The sequence below is a fragment of the Synchiropus splendidus genome, chromosome 14 (genome assembly GCF_027744825.2).
Source record: "Synchiropus splendidus isolate RoL2022-P1 chromosome 14, RoL_Sspl_1.0, whole genome shotgun sequence".
Lineage (NCBI taxonomy): Eukaryota > Metazoa > Chordata > Actinopteri > Syngnathiformes > Callionymidae > Synchiropus > Synchiropus splendidus.
In genome coordinates this window covers 20427207-20447878 of record NC_071347.1, presented here as the reverse complement: position 1 = coordinate 20447878, position 20672 = coordinate 20427207, and the positions used below count along the sequence as shown (strand labels likewise).

At 44.6% G+C, this 20672-nt stretch overlaps 1 protein-coding gene across 1 annotated transcript in view; it reads left to right on the top strand.

Moving 5' to 3' along the window:
- Window positions 1-20672, top strand: part of nell2a (neural EGFL like 2a) — a 54112-nt gene that overhangs the window by 11545 nt on the left and 21895 nt on the right. The window contains exons 6-15 of the mRNA XM_053885411.1: window positions 4126-4276; window positions 5336-5509; window positions 5615-5711; window positions 7327-7399; window positions 7644-7726; window positions 8014-8142; window positions 10851-10953; window positions 12994-13085; window positions 15289-15394; window positions 16989-17117. Coding sequence (XP_053741386.1) covers window positions 4126-4276; window positions 5336-5509; window positions 5615-5711; window positions 7327-7399; window positions 7644-7726; window positions 8014-8142; window positions 10851-10953; window positions 12994-13085; window positions 15289-15394; window positions 16989-17117 — 1137 coding nt within the window. The remainder of the gene's footprint in view (window positions 1-4125; window positions 4277-5335; window positions 5510-5614; window positions 5712-7326; window positions 7400-7643; window positions 7727-8013; window positions 8143-10850; window positions 10954-12993; window positions 13086-15288; window positions 15395-16988; window positions 17118-20672) is intronic.

The window sequence follows — 20672 nt, the reverse complement described above, 5'->3', positions numbered from 1 at the left end:
TCAGAGCGACTTCAGCAGGCAGACTTTCATCTCCCCGTCCCTCCGAACAAAATAACACCTCCCACATCTTTCCAACAACTTTTTCAGAACGGAAGCCAAGACAGAGAGCACTGATGAAGAAATAATGAGAATCTGGAAATACAAAGACATTTTTTTTATTGTGCGATGATAGTTTTCTGCTGAGTAATCCTTTCTCTTTTCACCAAATTCACCAAAGTCAGTGGGCAACATGCACAAACTAGTTTTTTTAACTTGGAAACTTTGACATCAGATACCTTATATTTGAGGTGACGTTAGTGTCCACCAGGAGGCTCTTTTGTACAAAAATTCACACTTCTCTAGTTAGATCTAAATGGTAGCATCTCATGAGGATGCCCTCTCGCTGCCTCCCTTTGGAGGTGTTTCAGGCACAGGGAGGAGACGAGGGGTCGACACAGGACCTGGTGGAGGGATTAGATCTCACCACTGGTCTGGGAGCCTTATTTAATAAAGACAATCTAATCCAATTTCTAGGTGTTTTTTGCAATATAATTCATTTATTTTGAGGGACAAGAAATACTGCAAAACTGAGCATAACCCATTCAACATTTCAGTGTCAACAGCAGTGGCAAAAAAACAGTTGATCTATTGTTTGAATTCAAATGATAAAGGTATAGTCAATAAAGTATAAGTGAGTGTTAGTAAGCATCTGTCAGCTCTAACAAAACGTAGAGGTGTTGAACGCAGAGTATGTCTTCATATAAGTAGAGGTATTTCGAATCTCTGGTTTCGGTGTACTAGTGGTCAATTAAATTTTGCGTACTGTATATACAACATAAAAATTTGAAAAAGCTTTGGATCCTGGAATGTCTCTTTTTCGCACTGCATCATGATTAAAAAAGTTCCTGTTGTTTTTTGCAAACTGAGTGATGTCATTCTCAACTGCTGCAGTCTTTTTCTCCCTGCAATATTTTGGTCACAACAATGGAGAGTTGGTGAAAGAATCTCACTCCAGAGGGATCATAATAGACTCTCCGGGGACAGCAAACCTTTCATTACACACAAGATCCCTGATTGAGGATGGCGCTGATTTTTCCACTGCTAAGTCGGTGTGTTTTCAGCAGCGAGCCCCCTGCTGTGTCTCCACTCTAGTCAACCAAGGACACCTCCAGGACGGCTGCACCCAGCAGCCCTCTGATCATCCTGTGACCGGCTGTCTCTCTCTGACACACACAAACAACAGTTCCACAGCCTCCTGTTCAACTCTCCTCTGAAACACATCAAAGTTCCAAAGTCATTTATTTATAGAGCGCATTTGAAAACAGAGGTCATTGAAGAAGGAGCTGCCTGGGTGTTGGAGATTGGACCTGTGGGAAGTTGGATGTGTTCCAGGTCAGAGAGTTGGAGTTGTGGCAGGGACGATTTAGAGGTCAGAGGTGGGTGATGTTCAATATAGAAGTGAAGTTAGAGTGCTTTAAAATATTATAATTTAGTGACGCAAGAAAGATAGAGGTCAGTGAGTGGTCTGGAAGGTTGGAAGCAGTGCAGAGGTGAACAGCCAGTTCTGTTATTCTGAGGTGCCATAGGCCACAGATGATGAACACCAGGGCAGTGTGATAAGTTGTGTCCTGTTATAGCTTGAGAAGCTCAGGAGAGGTATGAGAAGGACAGGCTGCTGTTTGTGTGCTGGGTGAGGATGGCGGGATGAGAGTTGGCAGTTGGAGATGTGAAAATGATGAGAGGTTTGCCAAGTCTGACTGATCAGTGGTTTGAGAGTACAGTTTCAAATTCTCATCAGTGGATGTTCGCAGGCGTGAGGACCTTCCTTCCCTCCTGAATGTTGACTCTGCTCGCTGCCAGAGCACAACAGCGACTGATCCCGCACCCTCCCCTCCCTCCAGACAGTCGACCTTCTCAGGGAGAGGAGCCGCCCTGACACCTGCTCCCCTCGAGCCGGTCGAAGCGTCTCCTGTACTCCATTACACACACAATATGGGGCAACCTGGCAACACCCGGTGACACCTGCGAGGACAAATGTGCTGCCATCTCACGTGGACGGAAAAGTCTTTCAGAACCCAAACACATAAATAGAACTGAGTGAAACTGGTGACGGAGTCCTGGATTTGGAGCCAAAGCAGATTTGTTGATGGCAGCTGATTATTAACGTCAGAACTCAGTTTGACCATCTGTCCGTAATCGGCCAGTGACACCCGAGTGATGGTGGAGGAGGAAGAAATCACGCCAAAATCTAACCTGCTTCCCACCGCAGATTAACAGACGCAACAAGATCTATGGTTTCACAGAAATTCAAGGGCAAAGATGCAAGCTGTGGGATTATTCTGACACTGAATTATTTGCCTTAAAAAACATTGTTTAACCAAAAATCACCCTGGCTAGTTATGGAGGAACTGAATATCTTTTGTGGTCATCTCCCATCATTGCCGTTCCAGTTCCAGTAAATCACAAAGCTCCAGCTACGCATTAGACAGCCATTTAGTCTACTGTCCACATTTCTCATTGACAAGACAAGTTTGTTCTCTGAGGACTGAAGGGGATTCCTGGTGCAGCTTAAGTCACTTCACTTTTTTTCAACAAATACATTTGATTGCTTCTCACCTTCTGCAATTCTTGTCCCTGTGGCCGTGTGTTTTGTCCTATTCAGTGTAATATCAGTGTCCGGCTCAGTACTCTGAGCAAGGCACAGGTCCTTGGATAACTGTTGCAGTCACTGTAAAGTATTTCCAAAAAAAATAGTCAACTCAATTATGCATTTTCATGTTTTCTTTGCCTTCCCCTGGTAGTTCCGGGCCAGTGGGAGGCTGGAGCCACACTAGTGTTGCAGTTGAGACCAAGACTTTGATGGGGCAAGACCACAACCAATCTGAATACTCAACACATACATTGTAAATCCAAACAAACCCACAGAACCCCACCGAAATCGAATCCCTCGATGTTTGATTGTCATAACTGTTGTTTCTATTACGGTTGCATTTTCAGCTGACTTTTCCCTCTCATCAGTTACGTAAATGAGGTGCATGAAGGCAGCATCAGGTGGTGAATCTTCAAAAATAAGTCTTAAATTGGTCTGGAATTTAACACTTTTGAGATTTATTTTAAATATCACGGCAGCTTCTTTATTGGTCTTGACTGAAAATGAAGACCAACTGTGGTCTTGCAACGGTCTTGAGTTCTGCAACACTATCACAGTTTGTACTTGTACCTGTGGATGAGTTACAGTGGCATTCTGGACTGAGGGTGGCACGTTCGTGTATCTTTAGATCTGATGTGGAACTATCAGCAATCATTAGACAGTGTGGAGTTTGGAATGAATCGCTGATGTAGGTGACTCCCTCCTTGGTGGGTGGAGTGACACCAGATGTCTTTTAGTCTCATTACAATGTCTACACAGCTGACTCATCAACATGGCTGATGTGATCCTAAAATTGTTTGAGAAAGCCTACTGTGGTTGTGGAAGCTCATCCCAGCGCCCCTCGATCCGTGTCCTCGTCGTGGATAGCGTCGTGATAATTGGCTTATTTCACTGTGTGTAAATAAATAACGTTGAAGAGGAGATCCCGCCAGCTTCCTAGTGCCCCCCCACACCCACCCCCTCGCATGACTCCCCGAGCTGGAAGTGAAATCTTTGATGTGATTGCTTCTGAGAACATCATCATTTATTGATGCTTCCATTAAAACAGCACCAGCAGCGGCGTGGGGCGGGCTGGTGGGCGAGGACCAGAACCAGGGATCTGCTCCGGAATAATGACCAGCACTAAGGCCCACATCAGACCCGTTTATGACCTTTAGTGCTCAGTAAAAGTGTCATGACAGCAGATTTTGTAGCTCTCACAAAGGTCTGCTCCGTTTTGGGTTTTAATTATGGATGCCACTTGTGTTCAGGAGGCACCGCTGATTGTGATGAAACATTCATCAATGTCGTTACTATTCATGTCCGCCATGTGTTCACATTTGAGGTTTTGGTCATCTACCTGCTATTTTAATCAAGAAAATCTAGTTCTTGGTAACATTTTCACCCCAAACTCTGCTACTACACTGGTTTATACTTGAGTGATCACAATAAGGTGGAAGTGACATTGATGATGGAGTACCAGGTGATCGACATCTAATGTTCTTTCTGTTCTCCAGGTTCCTCCCGGGAGCTCAAGGCTCATCCAGATGTGTCGGAGCGAATGTTCCAGAAGCTGAGAGGGAAGAATGAGTTCACCGTTCTGGTGACGCTGAAACAGGAGCACCTGAACTCTGGCGTCATCCTCTCCATCCATCAGTCGGAGAACAGGTGCCGCATGTTCCTTCCTCTAGCCTGCAAGTCTAAACCCAGGGGAGACACACCGCTCATACGCTTCATTTGTTGTAGGGTGAAGCTTTCTATTCAGGGTGAAAGTTGTCCTGATGCTAATGTTGCTAAGTAGTTAAGTGGAAAACCAATTAGTGAAAAGACTAGCATAGCAGAGACTTCAGATGGCAATGTTATTGTTGGATTGAAAATTCCCCATCAGGGAGTTCCTGTTTCTCTGGTGTCTTATCGGAAAAATAGTGGTTTCAGCAGATATAAAAAAAGTGCATACCAGAGCTAAAGTGTACACAGAGGCTATATGCGACATGAGCTTGGTGCAAGATTACAAGCTAATCTAGCAACAGCTGGCAGAGGCCCTCCAACCCTGACTAGCTGGGTCCGAGCAGAAGACAAAGATCCTACAGTGCAGTGCGTCAGGCTTCCATCGTCTGGTTGGAAGCTCATTGTTCCAGCAAGTGTGTAGCTCATTCTTCTCAGTCCGTGGAGCAGCTGAGTGTCCGAGAAGCGATGAGGCTCCGTCTGCCGTTAGCATGTTAATGTTTTCCAATAGCTTCAGCTAACTGAGCCGTTGGATGAGCAGAACTGCAATCTGGTTTTGATTAAAGAGTGAGACCACCGTACGCCTTTGCTGCTGATTAGGTCGCCCCACAGTTCACATGCATTAATGTGAAGCCGGAGCTTTAATTTGGGATCTCAATGAGGAGTCAGTCAACGATGAAGCTTCAGTGCGCGAGGAGGCTGTTGATGACACAATTCTCTTCGATTATGACTCAGGGGGAGAAGTAGATACCAGAAATTCAAATATTAGCACCCTCTAGTGGTTTATATGACAGTTTCATCAAACATTAAGTGGTCCTCCCGCGGGGTTTGGAGGCAGTATCATAAGATTCGGTTTCCTGCGTTTGTCCCAGCTACCTGGACTCCAAGTCCAGTTATAGTGGATGAAGACTCACTCAAGACTGATCTTTAGTCTCAGTGGTCTTACTTGGCTGAGACTCCTCTGCCTAGAACTGACACCAAATCTCTTCACTTCCTTTACAGGTTCCTGGAGTTGGAGAGCAGTGGCCAGCGCAGCGAGGTGCGTCTCCACTATAGGACCAAAGGTCAACAACCGCACACTGAGGTGTTTCCCTACAGTCTGGCCGACGATCAGTGGCACAAGGTGTCGGTGGCGGTCAGCGCCTCACATGTGGTCCTGCACGTGGACTGTAACAGGTTGGAGACAAAGCTTTTTTGGCTGGTGCAAAGCTCCGGCTTTGTAGCTTGACCCCACATTGACTGAGAGATTTGGTAGAGTCTCATCAAGTTTGTCATCGGCAGGATCTATGAGCGGGTTGTGGAGGTCCCCTACATGGACATACCAGAGGATGCCACCTTCTGGCTCGGACAGAGAAATGCAGCTCACGGCTTCTTCAAGGTCCGAAATGCACAACTGTGCAGCCACTCAATGAACATGAAGAGAGAGAGAGAGAGAACATGAGAAAATGGTTATCTGCTCACCTCATAAACGGAGCCAGTTTAGTTCCTGATAGAACATCCGACACTCTCCGCTTGTGTACTAACTTTCTTACTGAGAATATTCACCTGCTCTGTGGATCATCCAATCATCATTCCAGCCTGTGGAAATCTTTTGCTCCTTATTACTATTATTATACTATTTTGAAAATCCAATGCTCGGCAAAATACCTATTCATCTTGTCTTACATTGGCTCATGAGTGTTTCTGCACAAGGACTGGGCTATTGTTGTTATTGACCGCACACCGTGCAAGTGTGTGTTTGTGTGTGTGTGTTAATTGGTGGATGAAAGAATTCTTAGATGTCGCCCACTTATCATGTCAAAGGCTCACATAGAGCTTCGTGGTTCGGGAGGTTTGATTAGCTCCTGGACTGATGTGTGTTCTTTTAAGAGCTTGCACATACACTAACACACACTAATACACCGCAAGCTAAAGTTTTATATCTGTGTCACAAGCGGGAGATCCAGCCTCAATTTTATTTCTATGTCCAAATTGATTGCTTTCTGGTCCTCCGGAACACGTAAAAATGTGCACAGATGTGCCGTCGTCATGGAAACACGCCCCAACTCATTAAGAGAGTTTTTTTATTTTCTTTACAGGAAGGAAACTGAAGTAACTAGTTCTTAAAATGTCTTGCTGCTTCAATAACCCGTGAGTTCTTCTGAACTCCTCTGAAGTTTTGGAGGAAGGCAAGGAAGAGGAAGAAAAAAAGAGAACATGAGCAAAAAAGAGGAGAAGAATAGGGAGAGAAGATGGGGAATGTGAGAGAGTGTAGCTGATGTTGAGATCAGGACAGGATTGTTGGAAGTAGTTGGGACGGGCAGATGGAATTAGGAAACAAGAATAAGGAGCGAGATTTGAAAAAACAGAAGGGATAGATCGATAGAAAAGTGGAGGACAATAGAAAGTGGTCTAAGGTAAGAAGAAAAGGAGGAGAGAAGATGAGCAGTGTGTATGGGTAGAGCATGACAAACAAAAGGATGGAGGAGGGTGAGTGGCGAGCAAGGATTTGTTTGAAGGAGAACATATATATATATATATATATATATATATGCTTTTATTAGGTGGAGGGAGGTGAAGTAGGAGAAGGAAGGAGACATGGAGGACCTGTAGGGGGAGGATGAAGTGGGGGTGGGGAGTGAAATAGAGGATGACGAGTGATGAAAACGAGGAGAGAAAAAGATGGAGAACAGGAGAACGACAAGATTAATTGCTAGACAAGCAGAGAAGAGGAAGAACAGCAGATAAAAAGATTGAGAAAGGAGGACAAATAGGAATAGACAGTCGATCAAGAAGGAGGAGAGTTGATTTTGGGGTAAGATGAGGGAGAGAAAAAGGGAAGGGAGGAGTTGATAAAAAATCGGAGCACAGAGAGAGTTAAGTTTGGCTGTGCATGTGACTCTCCACTGCAGCAGACAGTCGGAAGCTTCTCTCCAGGAAGTGGCAGGAGGTGGCTGAAACACAGTTTGACTCTGAACCTTCTGTGTCTCTTCTCATCTCTTCACTGTGTTCAGGGGGTGATGCAGGACGTGGAGATCCTGGTGATGCCGCAGGGCTACATCTCTCAGTGTCCCGACCTCAACAGAAGTGAGTGTCTGACTGATCCTGGAGCTCATGTACAGATTGAATGCAATAAAGCCCCAAAAAACTTGTTCACCATCGCTTTCAGCAGCTGGGAATGCTTAAATATAATGGCTGTTGTTCACCAAAGTTAATATTTTGTGTTCCTGTTACACTGTTTCAAGTAGTCTGTGTTACATTTAACCAAAAAACAAAACCTCTATGAGATTTATTAGTGACAACCGAGCTGACTCCTCCTTCCCTCTGCCAGCATGCCCCACCTGCAACGACTTCCATGGTCTGGTACAGAAGATCATGGAGCTGCAGGACGTCCTGGCCAGAACCTCCAACAAGGTAGGCTTCTGGTTTCTCCTTTTTTCAGTTTCCGCTCTTGATTGTAATACTTCACTAAGATGAAATATAGAAGTCATTCCATGTATCTGGAGTTGGAGCCTATTCCAGCTACACTGGGCTACAGACTGGGGATGCCCTGGACAGGTTTCTGGTCCATCACAGGGCAACCTTCTGTACCTGTTTTCATCACCACTAAGCAGATGATCTGCATATGAGACATGAGCAAGACACTCCTTAAGTTAGACCCTCATCTTGTTCTTTTCCTTTGTCGGGCCGGGGCTGAGCAGCTGTCTCGAGCCGAGGAGAAGATGAACGGACTGGATGGCTGCTACTGTGAGAGGACCTGCAGTGTCAAGGGGGTGGTCTACAGAGAGGACGAGGGCTGGACAGATGGCTGCAGGAACTGCTCGTGCACGGTGAGAATAAAGAGCACATGTTCCATTTTAATGGAGGACTTATTTGTGTCGGCCAGTACTATTGTGTTTACTCACAAACAAAATGTGTGAGGTCATATGTTTTGTTTCTATTCATCAAATTAGTGAGGGGCAGGCTTTGAGGGAATCGAGTTCCAATTGTTGGCATTTTGTGTTGCTGTTATTTCAATGGCCTTGTTACTGACAGAACCCGAGTGGCGAGCCAACAGCGGCGGCTCCCCAGAGTCCACATTACACACCACAGTGGTCCAATAATCCCCGATCCAGAGCTCTGAGCAGCTCGAGCGGGTCCATGTAATCACACTTTTCTCCCGCGCCAGTCTAATCAGCTTAGATGCTTAGAATCTTTAAGTAAATTAGGGTAGAACCCTTAGTTAAGGTGAGACACTATTATCGGAATCTTCTTTGTCTGGATCAGTCTCAGTTTTGGTTAATTCACTTTGGAGATGACCACAATTCTTATTGACAAATACTGTCAGTGAGCAGCTTACTGTTCCTGCCGATCCCTTCTGTACGCCTCCTTTGTTTCAACTGTGGAGTTGCTGGTCCACTTTCTCCCAGTAATTGCCAGAGACGAAGCGAACAGAATCCTGAATCACTTTCGAAAAGTGGGGGTGATCCATCTTCATATCGCAGATGTGAACAATGAATGGTGAAGCCTGTAGCTCCTGCTGCTGGGTGTTGCCGTAAATAAGCCTCTGTGTGAAGACCAGCAGCAAACAACTCTGCTCACAGCAGAACCAGGAAATAACGTCTCTCTCTGCAGCTAATTGCTCCCGACAGATGATAATTATCGTCAGGATCTGTTCCAAACCGTCATCCAACAGAGTCGCTGCTATCGGTGGGAATGCTGCGTGGCAATTCTGGCGCCTGCAATTAAGGAATTAGAGGAGATATGTTCTCACCTGATGTGTGGTAATTATCCCTGGCCTTTAAAAATTCAAAGGTCGAGCATTAAGATGTTATCAATTATGCGGATCAGCCACGCGCATGTCGCCGTCGCCGAGCTGTCAAGCGTGGAAGCTAATTAGTGGCGTGGAGACATGCTACTGTGGGCGGAGCCATGTCTGCCTCCAACTCTATCTGCCCAACAGTATTTAACTCTCGCGTGAGCAGTGAGCACCTCAGCCAGTCACAGTCAGGTTAAAGGTCAGACTTCCTGCTGCATAATGAATCATTTCCAGGGATGAAATACGTTTTAAATGTTACTCACCTATGGAATATTAACGTTTCCCAGCTAGTCAGGTCTGTGGCTGTGGAAGGTCAGAGATGTTGCCAGTCTATAAGGACTCACCTGAGGACTAAATCAATGTGTCAATGAGTCTCCAGCCTTTACACTGGTGGCTTGTGCTTTTCGTTCTCACATACTAATAGAACAGCTTTGTATCAAACAAATTGTAATGTTTGTGATGTCAAAGTTATAACAAGTTAATGTTTACAAATGGCTGCCTTGTTCGAAATGCTCCGTTTACATCGAAAGAGTGACAAGGACTACGGAAATGGCAGATGAGCCATTTGTCAGGGGTTGAACTGATCACAAATATGAATCACAAAAGCATTTAGAGCAGCTTTAACACAAGTAAACTACTGTATTCTGTCACACTAGTGTACCTGTATGTTATGGTTAGGCTTTTAGCTAGGATTTTGAGACAGGGTGTCCACCTGCAAGCCCTTTAGTGGCTTGGGGGCATGCCAGCCATCACTTGTCCCTCCAATAACAAGGATCTTCTATGCCGCGTCGACCCCTGTGTCTCATGTGTGGCAAGATGTGGATAACCGTGAGAGTTTGCCTGAAAACAAATGTGTCATCCACGATGGTCTAATTCACCAAAATGACCAGGGAGAAACACCCTTTTCATGGAACCCAGTATGATGGCACAGCGGCCAAGGCGATATACAAGCACTATTGATTGGAAGATTAGGGCCAGTTTCAATGTTTTTCAGTTCTGAGTGTCGCCAGGATACGCAGACGCCCCTCTAGCCAGGTGAAGCTGACATTTCCTCTTGTTGGCGCTTTAGATAACTCTTAAATGTGTACAAGCATATTAGGGCCTCTTTAATATGTTAAACCCTGTTTTTTCTTTTTGTCTATCCAGCCTACTTTCTTGCTTGTGTACTGTGGTTTAGCAGCTGCAACTCCTAATCCCTGCTTTTAAAGCAGCCCGTTCATACAAACTGCTACTTCTGTCCATCTGAACTTTCTTTAATAACATTTTTTGGAATATTTAGTGTTCACTTGGATGCTAAAGAATTTGATGCTTTCACGTTAATCTTCTTCCTTCTATATATTTTTAACTTTACTGTAGCTAACCTTGACTTTAACTACGTCTTATACATAGCTTCCACATTTCTACTTAAGATATTGCAATGTAGCTGCCTCACTTCATTGGTTTTTACGAGAATCTTATTATCTTACCTCTACTTTCTACTCCTCCTTTACTACATTTGTGCTTGACATTAGCACTGCTGCATTACCTTTTGCTCGACTTGTGTCTTGGCACACAAACTGCTACATTACTTTTGCAACGTTTATAATCAGCATCCATGCTGCCTCATGGGTTTTTGCTGCAGTTATGCTTGGCACAGACTCTGCTCCATCAGCTTGTGGAGATGCTGCTGCATTTATGTACTCATGTAATCTGAGGTTTATCACATTTTATGATCTTCATGTTGTCCTGTTTCTCCCCCAGAATGGAAGCGTTCAGTGTGAAGTCGTCTCCTGCCCTCCTCCCCAGTGTCCAGCCGGCACCCTGCCTGCCTACGTGCGAGGTGCCTGCTGCAAGGAGTGCCAGCGTAAGTGGCCCACCTTGACCCCCTCGCCCCCCACAGATCTGGTCACCCACACAAACACACAGCATGTTTAGCTCGCCACCTCCTCAGGTGCTGCCGGACAGTCTGACCGCAGCTCTGGCGGTGTTGCTAAGTTACCTCCTAACAGGCCTGCGTCGATGAGTCCATACTCCTGCATATACATGAAACATTCCACCAGCTTCTTCACACAGATGGTTGGCACCATGAGCCTCAGAAAATGAGCGTGATGTCAATGAGTTTTAGTGCCTCAGAACATGTCGAATAGCGTGAAGCACAAACTGGGGTGACATCCACTTCTCTCATCCCCAAGAGTTAGAATGAGATGATTAAACTTGGTGGTGAATTTTCTACTTCTGGAGTGGCCAACCCATCAGAGATTAAGAGCCACATTGTTTTACCGTGTTGCTGAAAAGAGCCACATCCTACAAATATGTGAGGCTGTTAGGCTCAGCTGAACAGCTGGTCATGTGGCAGTACAGCAGTAAAGAACATCCCTGTGTGTCACAAGGTTGCTGGTTTGCGTCCAGCGTATGTCGCATGTATTTTTAAAATAAGCGGTGTAGATAGAAATGTGTGTGCCATTTATTTGACTTCTATATTTTTTTTTACGTGGCTCATGCCACCAGTAACGTGGCCCTGGTCTGTGTGTCTGCAACACTGCAGACTGGAGCGTCTCATCACTCCACTGAATTCAACGGACTTCAACATGATCAACGTTGAATAATATGTGAAACACATGGCATACGTTTAGTTTAGGGAGTGACAAAGTGAAACATGGAACTAAATCTTGTAAATTGTTTTGAACGTGGATCTGATGATGATCCAAGTCTTAGGATGGCAACTCACATTGGCATTGAACGTGCATAAGCTATCAATGATAACTAGCGCTTGTTCTCACTGAGTCGACGATCGTCAACTATTAAATTAAACGCTGACTGGTTCATTAGTTGACTAGTCATGACGTCATTGTTCCCCTGGCACAATCCGCATTGAGGGGAGAACAGGAATCGCATGTTGAGAAATCGTCATTAAAATGTGAAGGCTCACTCATATGAAACATTGTGTCAGCACTGCTACATCAGCTTCTGATGTGGGCAGCTGTAGTGCATTCATCTGTGCTGTTGACCACTTGCAGACCGAGGGAGTAGAATCCACATCAAGCTGGCCCATATAAACATCCGTCACCTTCTGATGTTGGTCACCTCTGCAGCGTGGCAGCAGGGATTGAGGCGAGGTCGTATGAGTTTGCGGCGCTGGGATTAAAATGTGTGTGAATGAGTGTGTGTGAGTAGCGCTGCAGCCGAAAGTGAAAATCACATACAGGCTGTTTAATAAAAGCTTTTATCGGGTCAAGGTGGGTCACATGACCATTTGGACTTATCCCGAGGGAGAAAGAACCAGATGAATGAAGGAATTATTGAAAGAGAAAGTGTCTGACTTTCAAACCTGGAGCACTCAAGCTCATTTTTCAGATGATGTGTAATCAGCAGGACGAATATTGGTGCCAGGGGGCGCTGTTTAAAATCCTTTTTAGCCAGTTAAAAAATATTGTCAATCCAGTGATCTGTTCAAGTAGCTTCAGATATCTGTCTGGTATTGTACCACAGAGCAGAGAGCGATTTCATCCTCTCCATTCCGCTCTAGTCACACGTCATGCACTCATTCATCATGAGCCTCGTTGGTTGTCTCCCTCTTCTTCCGACAATGTCTCTCCTCTCTGTATGTCTCAGCTGTCTGGGTTTGTTGGCAAACTTGTCCATGTGATCTCTGATAAAGTCATTACTCATCTTGTCCTTTCTAGTCACTCTTTTACTGTGTAAATTTAATTGACTCGCTACTGCCCTTCCTTCTTGTTACTCTGACGTCAGTTATCGCCGCCTCAGCATATAGCATTGACTTTAAGCAAAATATTGTTTTTCATTTGTTTTTTGTTCTCTAATATTCGTAATTATTCTGATGTAAATATCGCATGATGTTATGGTTGTGTCGTTTTACACTAATGGCTTTGGTCGTGACTTCCAGCTGTGTGCCTGTTTGGAGGACGAGAGCTGGTGGAGGGAGATCAGAGAGCCGTACGGGACTCAACAGGGAGGTGTCTGCTTTTTGAATGCAGGGTATGTGTCTACGCACACATGCATGCACACGCACTTGCACACACTCGCACCCATTTAAATTGATGCTGGGTTTGCAGACTGAAACACCTCAATAGCTTTGCAGCTTCATCAGTTCCCATCTTACATGACAGTTAAGTAATCCTTCTGTTGGCTCCGTCGAGCAGCTGAATACAAATCTGTTCTGCCTCGTCATTCTTCAGTTTGGCTTTTTGTTCCACAGGCCTCGCTATAAGCTAAGCTTATTATTGTTATTATTTTGGTGTAGAAGTTGTCTTAGTGTCTGGGTGGTGGTATTGAAATCTTTAAGTATTAATGTTCTTTTAGGGAGTTTCTTTAGTTTTTTTGGGCAACAAAAATTAATTTCATGCATACATTTTCTTCCTAAACATTTTTTCTACTTTGCACAGGTGAAAAGAAAAAACATCCAAGCATCATGTTGTGAAAGTTGGTGTAACACAAGTTGCAGTTGTCTTGTTGAACAAAGTAGTTGTTAAGCGAACGTCATCCAACATTTCCCAGTTTGTTTCATGAGTGAGTCTCCATGCTGGAGCCCGTTTTCAAAACCAGTTAAGAAGTGATCCTCATGCATTTTTAAGCCTAGTGCACCACTGACCTTACTACGGGACAGACAGCACCACTGCACCCACGGATTTTAGACAGCTAATCTATTTTCCTTTGTAAATTTAGTGGGTGCGACGAGCATTCCGTGTGCTCTTTAGTCTGGAATTTACTGTGCTTTTTTTCTGCCAAAACGTTACGCTAAGTCAAACATGGCTTTAAGTATGAGCGACTCATATCCACGTTTAGCATTCTTCTTGTTCAGTGCCGTCTGGTGAATCACCCTGTGAGAACCACTTCCTGTTGAGTCAGTGAAATTCCCACATCAATGTGGAGGTTCAGTGTAAACTTCACAAATGTGGATGCTAGGATAAAGTCAGCGGGACAAAGATGTGCTAATCGCTCTGTGCTGGTGTAGATGATGTAAAAAGGTTGTCCAAACTTTTTTTCTGAACAGCTGAGTCACCCTGTTCACTTGTAAACTATCAGCACCAGCTTGGCCCATCATCACTAACGTAATTTCCCCAGTGGGTCAACTGTTTAGCAACTTCTTTGTGATGCCTTCCCACCTCACCACCGTGCCAGTGGCTCCTCTGAAGCACAAACCTGACAGCAGCTGTCGGGGGACGCTAGGGGGGTGTCTGATGATTGACAGCGTCCCCGTCTTTGAGTCTTTGATGTGCCTGAAGCTGTCAGTCAGTGCAGATGGTCCCGCTGCAAGCGAGCCGGCCCGACAGCTGTCTCAGGTTCTCCTGCACCTCCGAGGAGGCGGTTCTGAAGATTGAGTTGATGAGAAACTTTCTCTGTGACGGAGTGATGCGGTGTTCTTCAACTAAGTAACCACCGAGAGAGGATTGATATTGATATTGATGGAACCTGATCGCCTCTCAGATGAGTCGTGATAACAGTCCAGTGTATAACCGCTAGGGCTGGGTGTTGCCAAGAACCTCACGATTCGATTTCAATTAGATTCAGAATCAATTCCAATTCAAAGGCTTTGATGTCAATTCAGTAAAAAGTAGAAAACCACCAATAACACGACCTGTGGACAGTTTTCTTTTCCATGCTTTCGTGAACATTTGCAGCAGGTCATCTCAGATACTGAGTGAAAAAATCAGAAAATAAACTTAATAAACTATACCCTGACTTATTAGTGCATGTTGAGTACTAGTGTAAAACATGACAGTTCTGTGTGAACACAGACTATTATAGTGGTAGGCAGTTCAGGATCGGAGAGCCACAATTAAAATTACCGTTAAAGGCCGACTGTTGCCCCCCGCTGTGCTCAGTGCGCAGGCAGCTAATGAGCAGTGGCGTTGTTAGCGAGTGGTTGTGACGCCATACTGGGAGCAGAAGAGCACTGTCAGGTTTTCCTGTCAGAAAAAAACAAACATGCTGGCATGGACCTGTAGGAGGCGCCGCTGATGACTAATATTTAAATAGAAATGAACCCAAGACTTTGTCCGCAGAATATATTTCGGTGGGAAACGATCAATTTTCTGAAGAGTAATTGTTTTATAATGAACCGGGGGTGGGAGGGAGGGGGGCAAGGAGGGCGAGCTGAATAATGACATTTGTAATTGAATGGCGGCCATTAGCAAATGAAAACCATGGCTCACCATAAGTGTGTTTGCGTTGGACACAGGACAGGACGATGCAGCGGGTCGTCCCCTCTCAGCCCTGCCCTCAACTGCAGTGTCCAGAGTCCGAGCAGATCGTCCTGAGCGACCGCTGCTGCAAAGTGTGCCGAGGTAAGAAGTCTCAGCAGATGTGTTCTCGAGTGAGACACCAAGGTCTACACATGCCAGAGTGTACTCACGAAAAGGTCCAGTGGGTGTAACCATTCAAAGCTTCTGACAAAGGATATACAAATAACATCTTTCTGTTGTGACCCCAAATGATGCCGTTGGCCAAGATTAACCCCCAGTGTCCAGCCTCATTTTCCTCTCAGGCAATATTGACTCTGTCCAACACTCTATCCTGATGTTCTGCCCTGACCCTAATCCAGTAAACCCAGTCTGAGATGTTTTCTATTCAAATGTTCTGTCTGCACTGGTCTACGCTTTCCCTCCTTTTCCACTCCATCCTCTTTGATTAGTGGCCTGATCCTGGTGTTGGTCCGGCTCATTGGTCCCAGGGGAGGGTCATTCCTTCTGCGCGCACACATGCCTTCAGATTAAGTGGAACTTGATTGTTGCTGGAACCTCAGGAAATCCGTCTGAGCCGCCATTATTCAAAGGGCTGCGCTCAGTAAACCACAGTACCGTTTCATTATCACAGGTTTGAGATTCCCGACTTCCCCAGCGGTCATTGATTTCATCTCCAACTGGAACACGGTAGAGAAAAAAAAATCAATGTTTGCGAGAGGTGATCTATCTGGTCGGAGAGAGGAGACTGATTAGTCCTGCTCGCTGATGAGTTCAAGGATTTATGCCGCCAGGAAATCAAATGTATAGCTGGGGAACAATGAGTCGGTCAGACTTTCTGGCAGGAACACTGGGATTTGTGCTGCACTCTAACTGGAGTGAGTGATGTGTTTCAAGCAGCCTTTGTTCTGCGAGGAAGCTCAGAAGAGCAGCCAGGTACAGTCACGCTGGCTGATGTGTGAGCATCCGCACACACTGAGAGTGATCAGATGTTTCATCTCATTGTTAAATTATTCCATTATCCAGATTAGCGGACTTCACTTTAGAGATGCTGCCCTGTATCACAGACCCTTTACAGGTCGCTGTGACACTCCTCTGAGGTCCCCCTCCATCTTCCAGCCTCCCGTTCCCCCACAGCATTAAAGCTTTTTTTTGGCCTGACATCCTGAACTCTATAATTTTGGGTGTGTGATCGATCTGTTTAGGTCCCATCACTCCTGATGAAGAGTATTTTAAGTCTCAACTTCTTCTTCTATTAAAGACAAAAAATGATGTGTAATAAATAAATCAGTTACTAAAAATAAATCCATAAATGTATAATTACATGGGACATGTAATCATATTTTTAGATTTATTGTGTTAGATGTATTTCTTTATTCACACAATTATTATTTTCAGTATTTCATTTTCTTTATTCATTTCTTTATCATTTATACATTATTCATTCATTTCATTTTCTTTATTCATTTCTTTATCATTTATACATTATTCATTCATTTCATTTTTATCATTATGTATTCTAAATGCATGCACAAATTAATATATATGTATGTAAAGATAGATAGATAGATAGATAGACAAAGATATATATATATATATATATATATATATAAATTGTCTTTTTTTTTTTCCTCTTTGGAACAAAAGACGCCGCTGTGGAACGTTAACAGGAGATGTTTCTCCTCCTCTCTCTCCTCAGGTCATGACTTCTGCTCAGAAGGACATGGCTGCACAGAGCACTCAGACTGCGTGAACCTGGAGGCGGGTCAGTACTGTGTGTGCAAAGATGGCTTCCGGCCTCTGCGTGACGACAACGCTTACTGTGAAGGTAAAGCTTGAAATCAGAATAGGGTTTATTTGCTTCCACTTAAGGTTTCTGGCATCAAGTCAGAAACAATGCAGCAGTCAATGAATGAGTAATTCATATGAATGAATCTGTGTGTGAGTCCTCCTCCAGTTGTCAAGTTTACTTTCTCTTTAGATGGAGTGAGTGTTTATCAGCTACCTGTGTATTAAAAAGACTTCAATTGGAGAGTAAATGAAGCTAAAGAACAACAATCCTGGACAGTACAATGGGCTTAAAAAGACTAAGGATCGGAAGTATAGAGAAGAAGAATTAGCTAAGAAAACAGGTCAAAAGCAAGGAAAGATAAACCAGGCTTCGAAAGACAAAGATGGATGTCAGCTAAGCTGAAAGATTGGAAAACACAATGCAGTTTAACAGGGCCACTAGAAAGAAAAAACTATCATTCAGTTTGAATGATGGAGGGTAATAAAAACAAGCAGTCTGAAGGAAGAAAGACATGAAAGTATGTAAAAGTGACAGACAATGGAAGATTAAACACAGATGGAGAGAAAGAAAAACTAAAAGGCTAACAACACGGGTGGGCAATCTGGTCCTCAAAGGGCCGGGGTGGTGCAGTTTTTGGTTCCAACCAAACAAGCTCACACAGTTGGACCAACGAGGCGCCGCTGAAAAAAAACAGTACCTGACTGACAGTCAAGTGATTATACCCCTGATTGGTGAAAAAGTGACCTCTTGATTGGTTGGAACAAAAACCAGCAGCCACTGCAGCCCTTTGTGGAACAGTTTGCCCACCTCTGTGTTAGAAGGACACATTGAAATTGGGTGAGAAGACCTGCGAAAAACAGTGGGGAAAAAAAGCACAGGAAGAAGGGCAGCAAGAAAGACAAACTGGATTGATAGGACGAAAGAAAAAAGAGAGAGATCCACTGATAATACTGAAAGTAATGGCCAAATCAGATGGAAACTAAAAGGCAAAAAAAGACTGGGCTGAAAGAAAGAGAAAGTGGCAGTGAAAGACAAGCTGAAAGACAAGTTGAAACGAAAGAAAAGGAAGAAGTAATGAAGTAAGAAAGACAGATGAAGAGAAAAAAGCCAAGTGTACGATGGATAGAAAGATGCCCTTGAAGAAAAGAAGATGGGTGCAAAACAGCTGAAATGTAAAAAAGGGGCTTAAAGAAAGACAGGCTGAATGAGAGGAAGACAGTGGGGATGAGTGCGGGCAGCACAGCGGTAACAATGGTAGCAGTGAAACAAAAGCAGCAGACTTATTCTGGACCAGATGAGTCATGTGACCGCGCCAGGCTGCTGCAGTGATGGCGTGTTGTGGGAAAATAATGAGGATTACTGACTCTGTCTCAGCGGGATTATCAGATGCAAACATGAGCTCAGCATTTTTACCCCACTTTAGCTGCATATTGAACCTGACGCTCCCGATTTTCATCTGAGCTGCAGGAGCCATTAAAAAGTCCCGACGACAATCACACAAGTCGTGACGTTCGTCAAAGTTCATTCAAAGTTCAAGAGATGAATCTGTCGGCAGCCGCTGCAGTCCGATCACTCTTCTCTCTGTTTTTTTGTTTGGGTTTGTCGTCTTTTATCTCTGAGAGTCCCAAAACATTTTTAGGTGATTGTTACTATGGAAACACACACACACACACACACATTAGTGCACCTGAACACACACACTCAGACTTGCAGAGAGGCAGCGCTTGAATCCCCCCGAGGATTCTTCTTTCTCCTGCTGCTCCCATGAAAAATTTACACCAAAATGATTTCATCGCTATTTTCAGCTCTTCCCTGACCCAGTGTGTGTGTGTATGAGGGTGTGTGTGCACGCGCTCGAATGGGTGCATATGTGGTGCTTCCTTGTTTGTTTTCACTGGTGTACATGTTTGCAACCAGGTGAACTTTGTAAACTGTGTGTCAATGTGTTGTTGTTTGTGCTTACCTGGTGCCGGAGTGTGCCCTTCAGTGTGTCTTTGTCCTTGTATATACATGTGTGATTGTGTGTGTGCTCGTGTGGCATGGTTGTAATTATAACGTGTATGTATCTTTGTATGTGCAGTTTTATAGTCATGTGCTTGTTGTTGTTTTGTTTGCTTCCATAAGTGTACCATTACAATGGTTCACCCATTTGTGTTTGTTAGTGTGTTTGTGTGTCCGCTTGTTATCTGCATTTGTTTTCACGATTGCTATACTGTAAGATTCCATGCTTTTTGTCTCACTTTCAAGCGTGTTTGTGCGCTAAAGTGCGTGCATGTGTGTTTTGACAGCTGTGTTATTTGATCATTTGGAGGCTGCTGTATCTCTGTGGGTTTTGTCTGCAGCTTTTTGTGTGTTCCAGAGTATTTGTGTGCGGTTGAATTCACCTGAGCAATAATGCAAAACAAAAATATGATTGAAGAGTCAGATTGTTGCCGTGGATGGTCACTTGGGGGCAGCAGCAATGAAGCATGAGGTGTCGTAAAACCTGATCAGCTGAGATGAGCCCCGAGCTAGCGAGCAGCCACCTGCCCCCTCGCTCACACACACTGACACAGTCTGTTTGCACACCGCCGACCTCGCTGACCCGCTGAAATGTCACCCAAATAGTAGATGTGGCTGTGATCCAGAACATCTTCCCTGGTGTAAATCACAGCAGCTCCAACAATCGCATTTCAAATGTCAAGTGGAAGCAAACTCCTGTAGATTTACTTCTGCTTCTTTCTGCCCAAAGTTCAGTGAATAGAGCCATAAACAACTTTTTGTTGGTGCCACATACTCCTTTTGAAATGAAGTGTCTCGGGTCATGTCCCATCTCAGGCTCAAAGTTGAATTCACTGACAAGTAGCCCAGTAACACCAAGTCATTGCAAGCCTCTCCCAGTTGCCCTCTCTCAGACAGTACTTTTTACGAGTCTACCATGCCAAGACACTGTCAGTTGATCTCCCGGGATTCTTCTCTTCATTCGGACAATCCTCCAGCATCCGCACTCACAGTCATGCTGATATTGCCCATATCCATCACAATATGGACACACAACACCGTAAGCAGAGGCAAACTTCCGTCCATTTCCTCCATAACTCTTGTTTTTTCTGCTTCCTGGGCAGCTTAGGGCGTTAAGGGCTTTCACCATCACCACCAAGGTCATCCTGCTGAGGCTTACTCTGTTTTGCACCCCGTCGTCTCGACTTTTTATTCCAGCCTTGACACTTCTAGACCTGTCATGTTGCACTGTGCGGGTATACGATGAGACTTCAGACTGCCGGGGGTCCAAGTTTGTGGCGAGCCCTTTTCTCAGGGCAAGATGACTTCATCAAATATCACATCAGATTTGTGATGTTGGGTCTCCTTTAAGATCTCACGTTTAGTCTCAAGAGCTTTGTATGGTTTGGCCTCTATTATCAAGTATTACGCCTCTAGTTCTAAGCATTGAATGTTTCTTGCTGACAAGGGGGTGTAGCTTGCCCTCAAGTCAAACAGAAGTGGACCTCAGTCTGAGACTAAAACATCTTAAGCATGACAATGCTGTCAAGAATGCAAAGATTGTGGGACACACTCAGTAAGTTGTCCTCCTTTTTGCTGCTTTCAACTCAC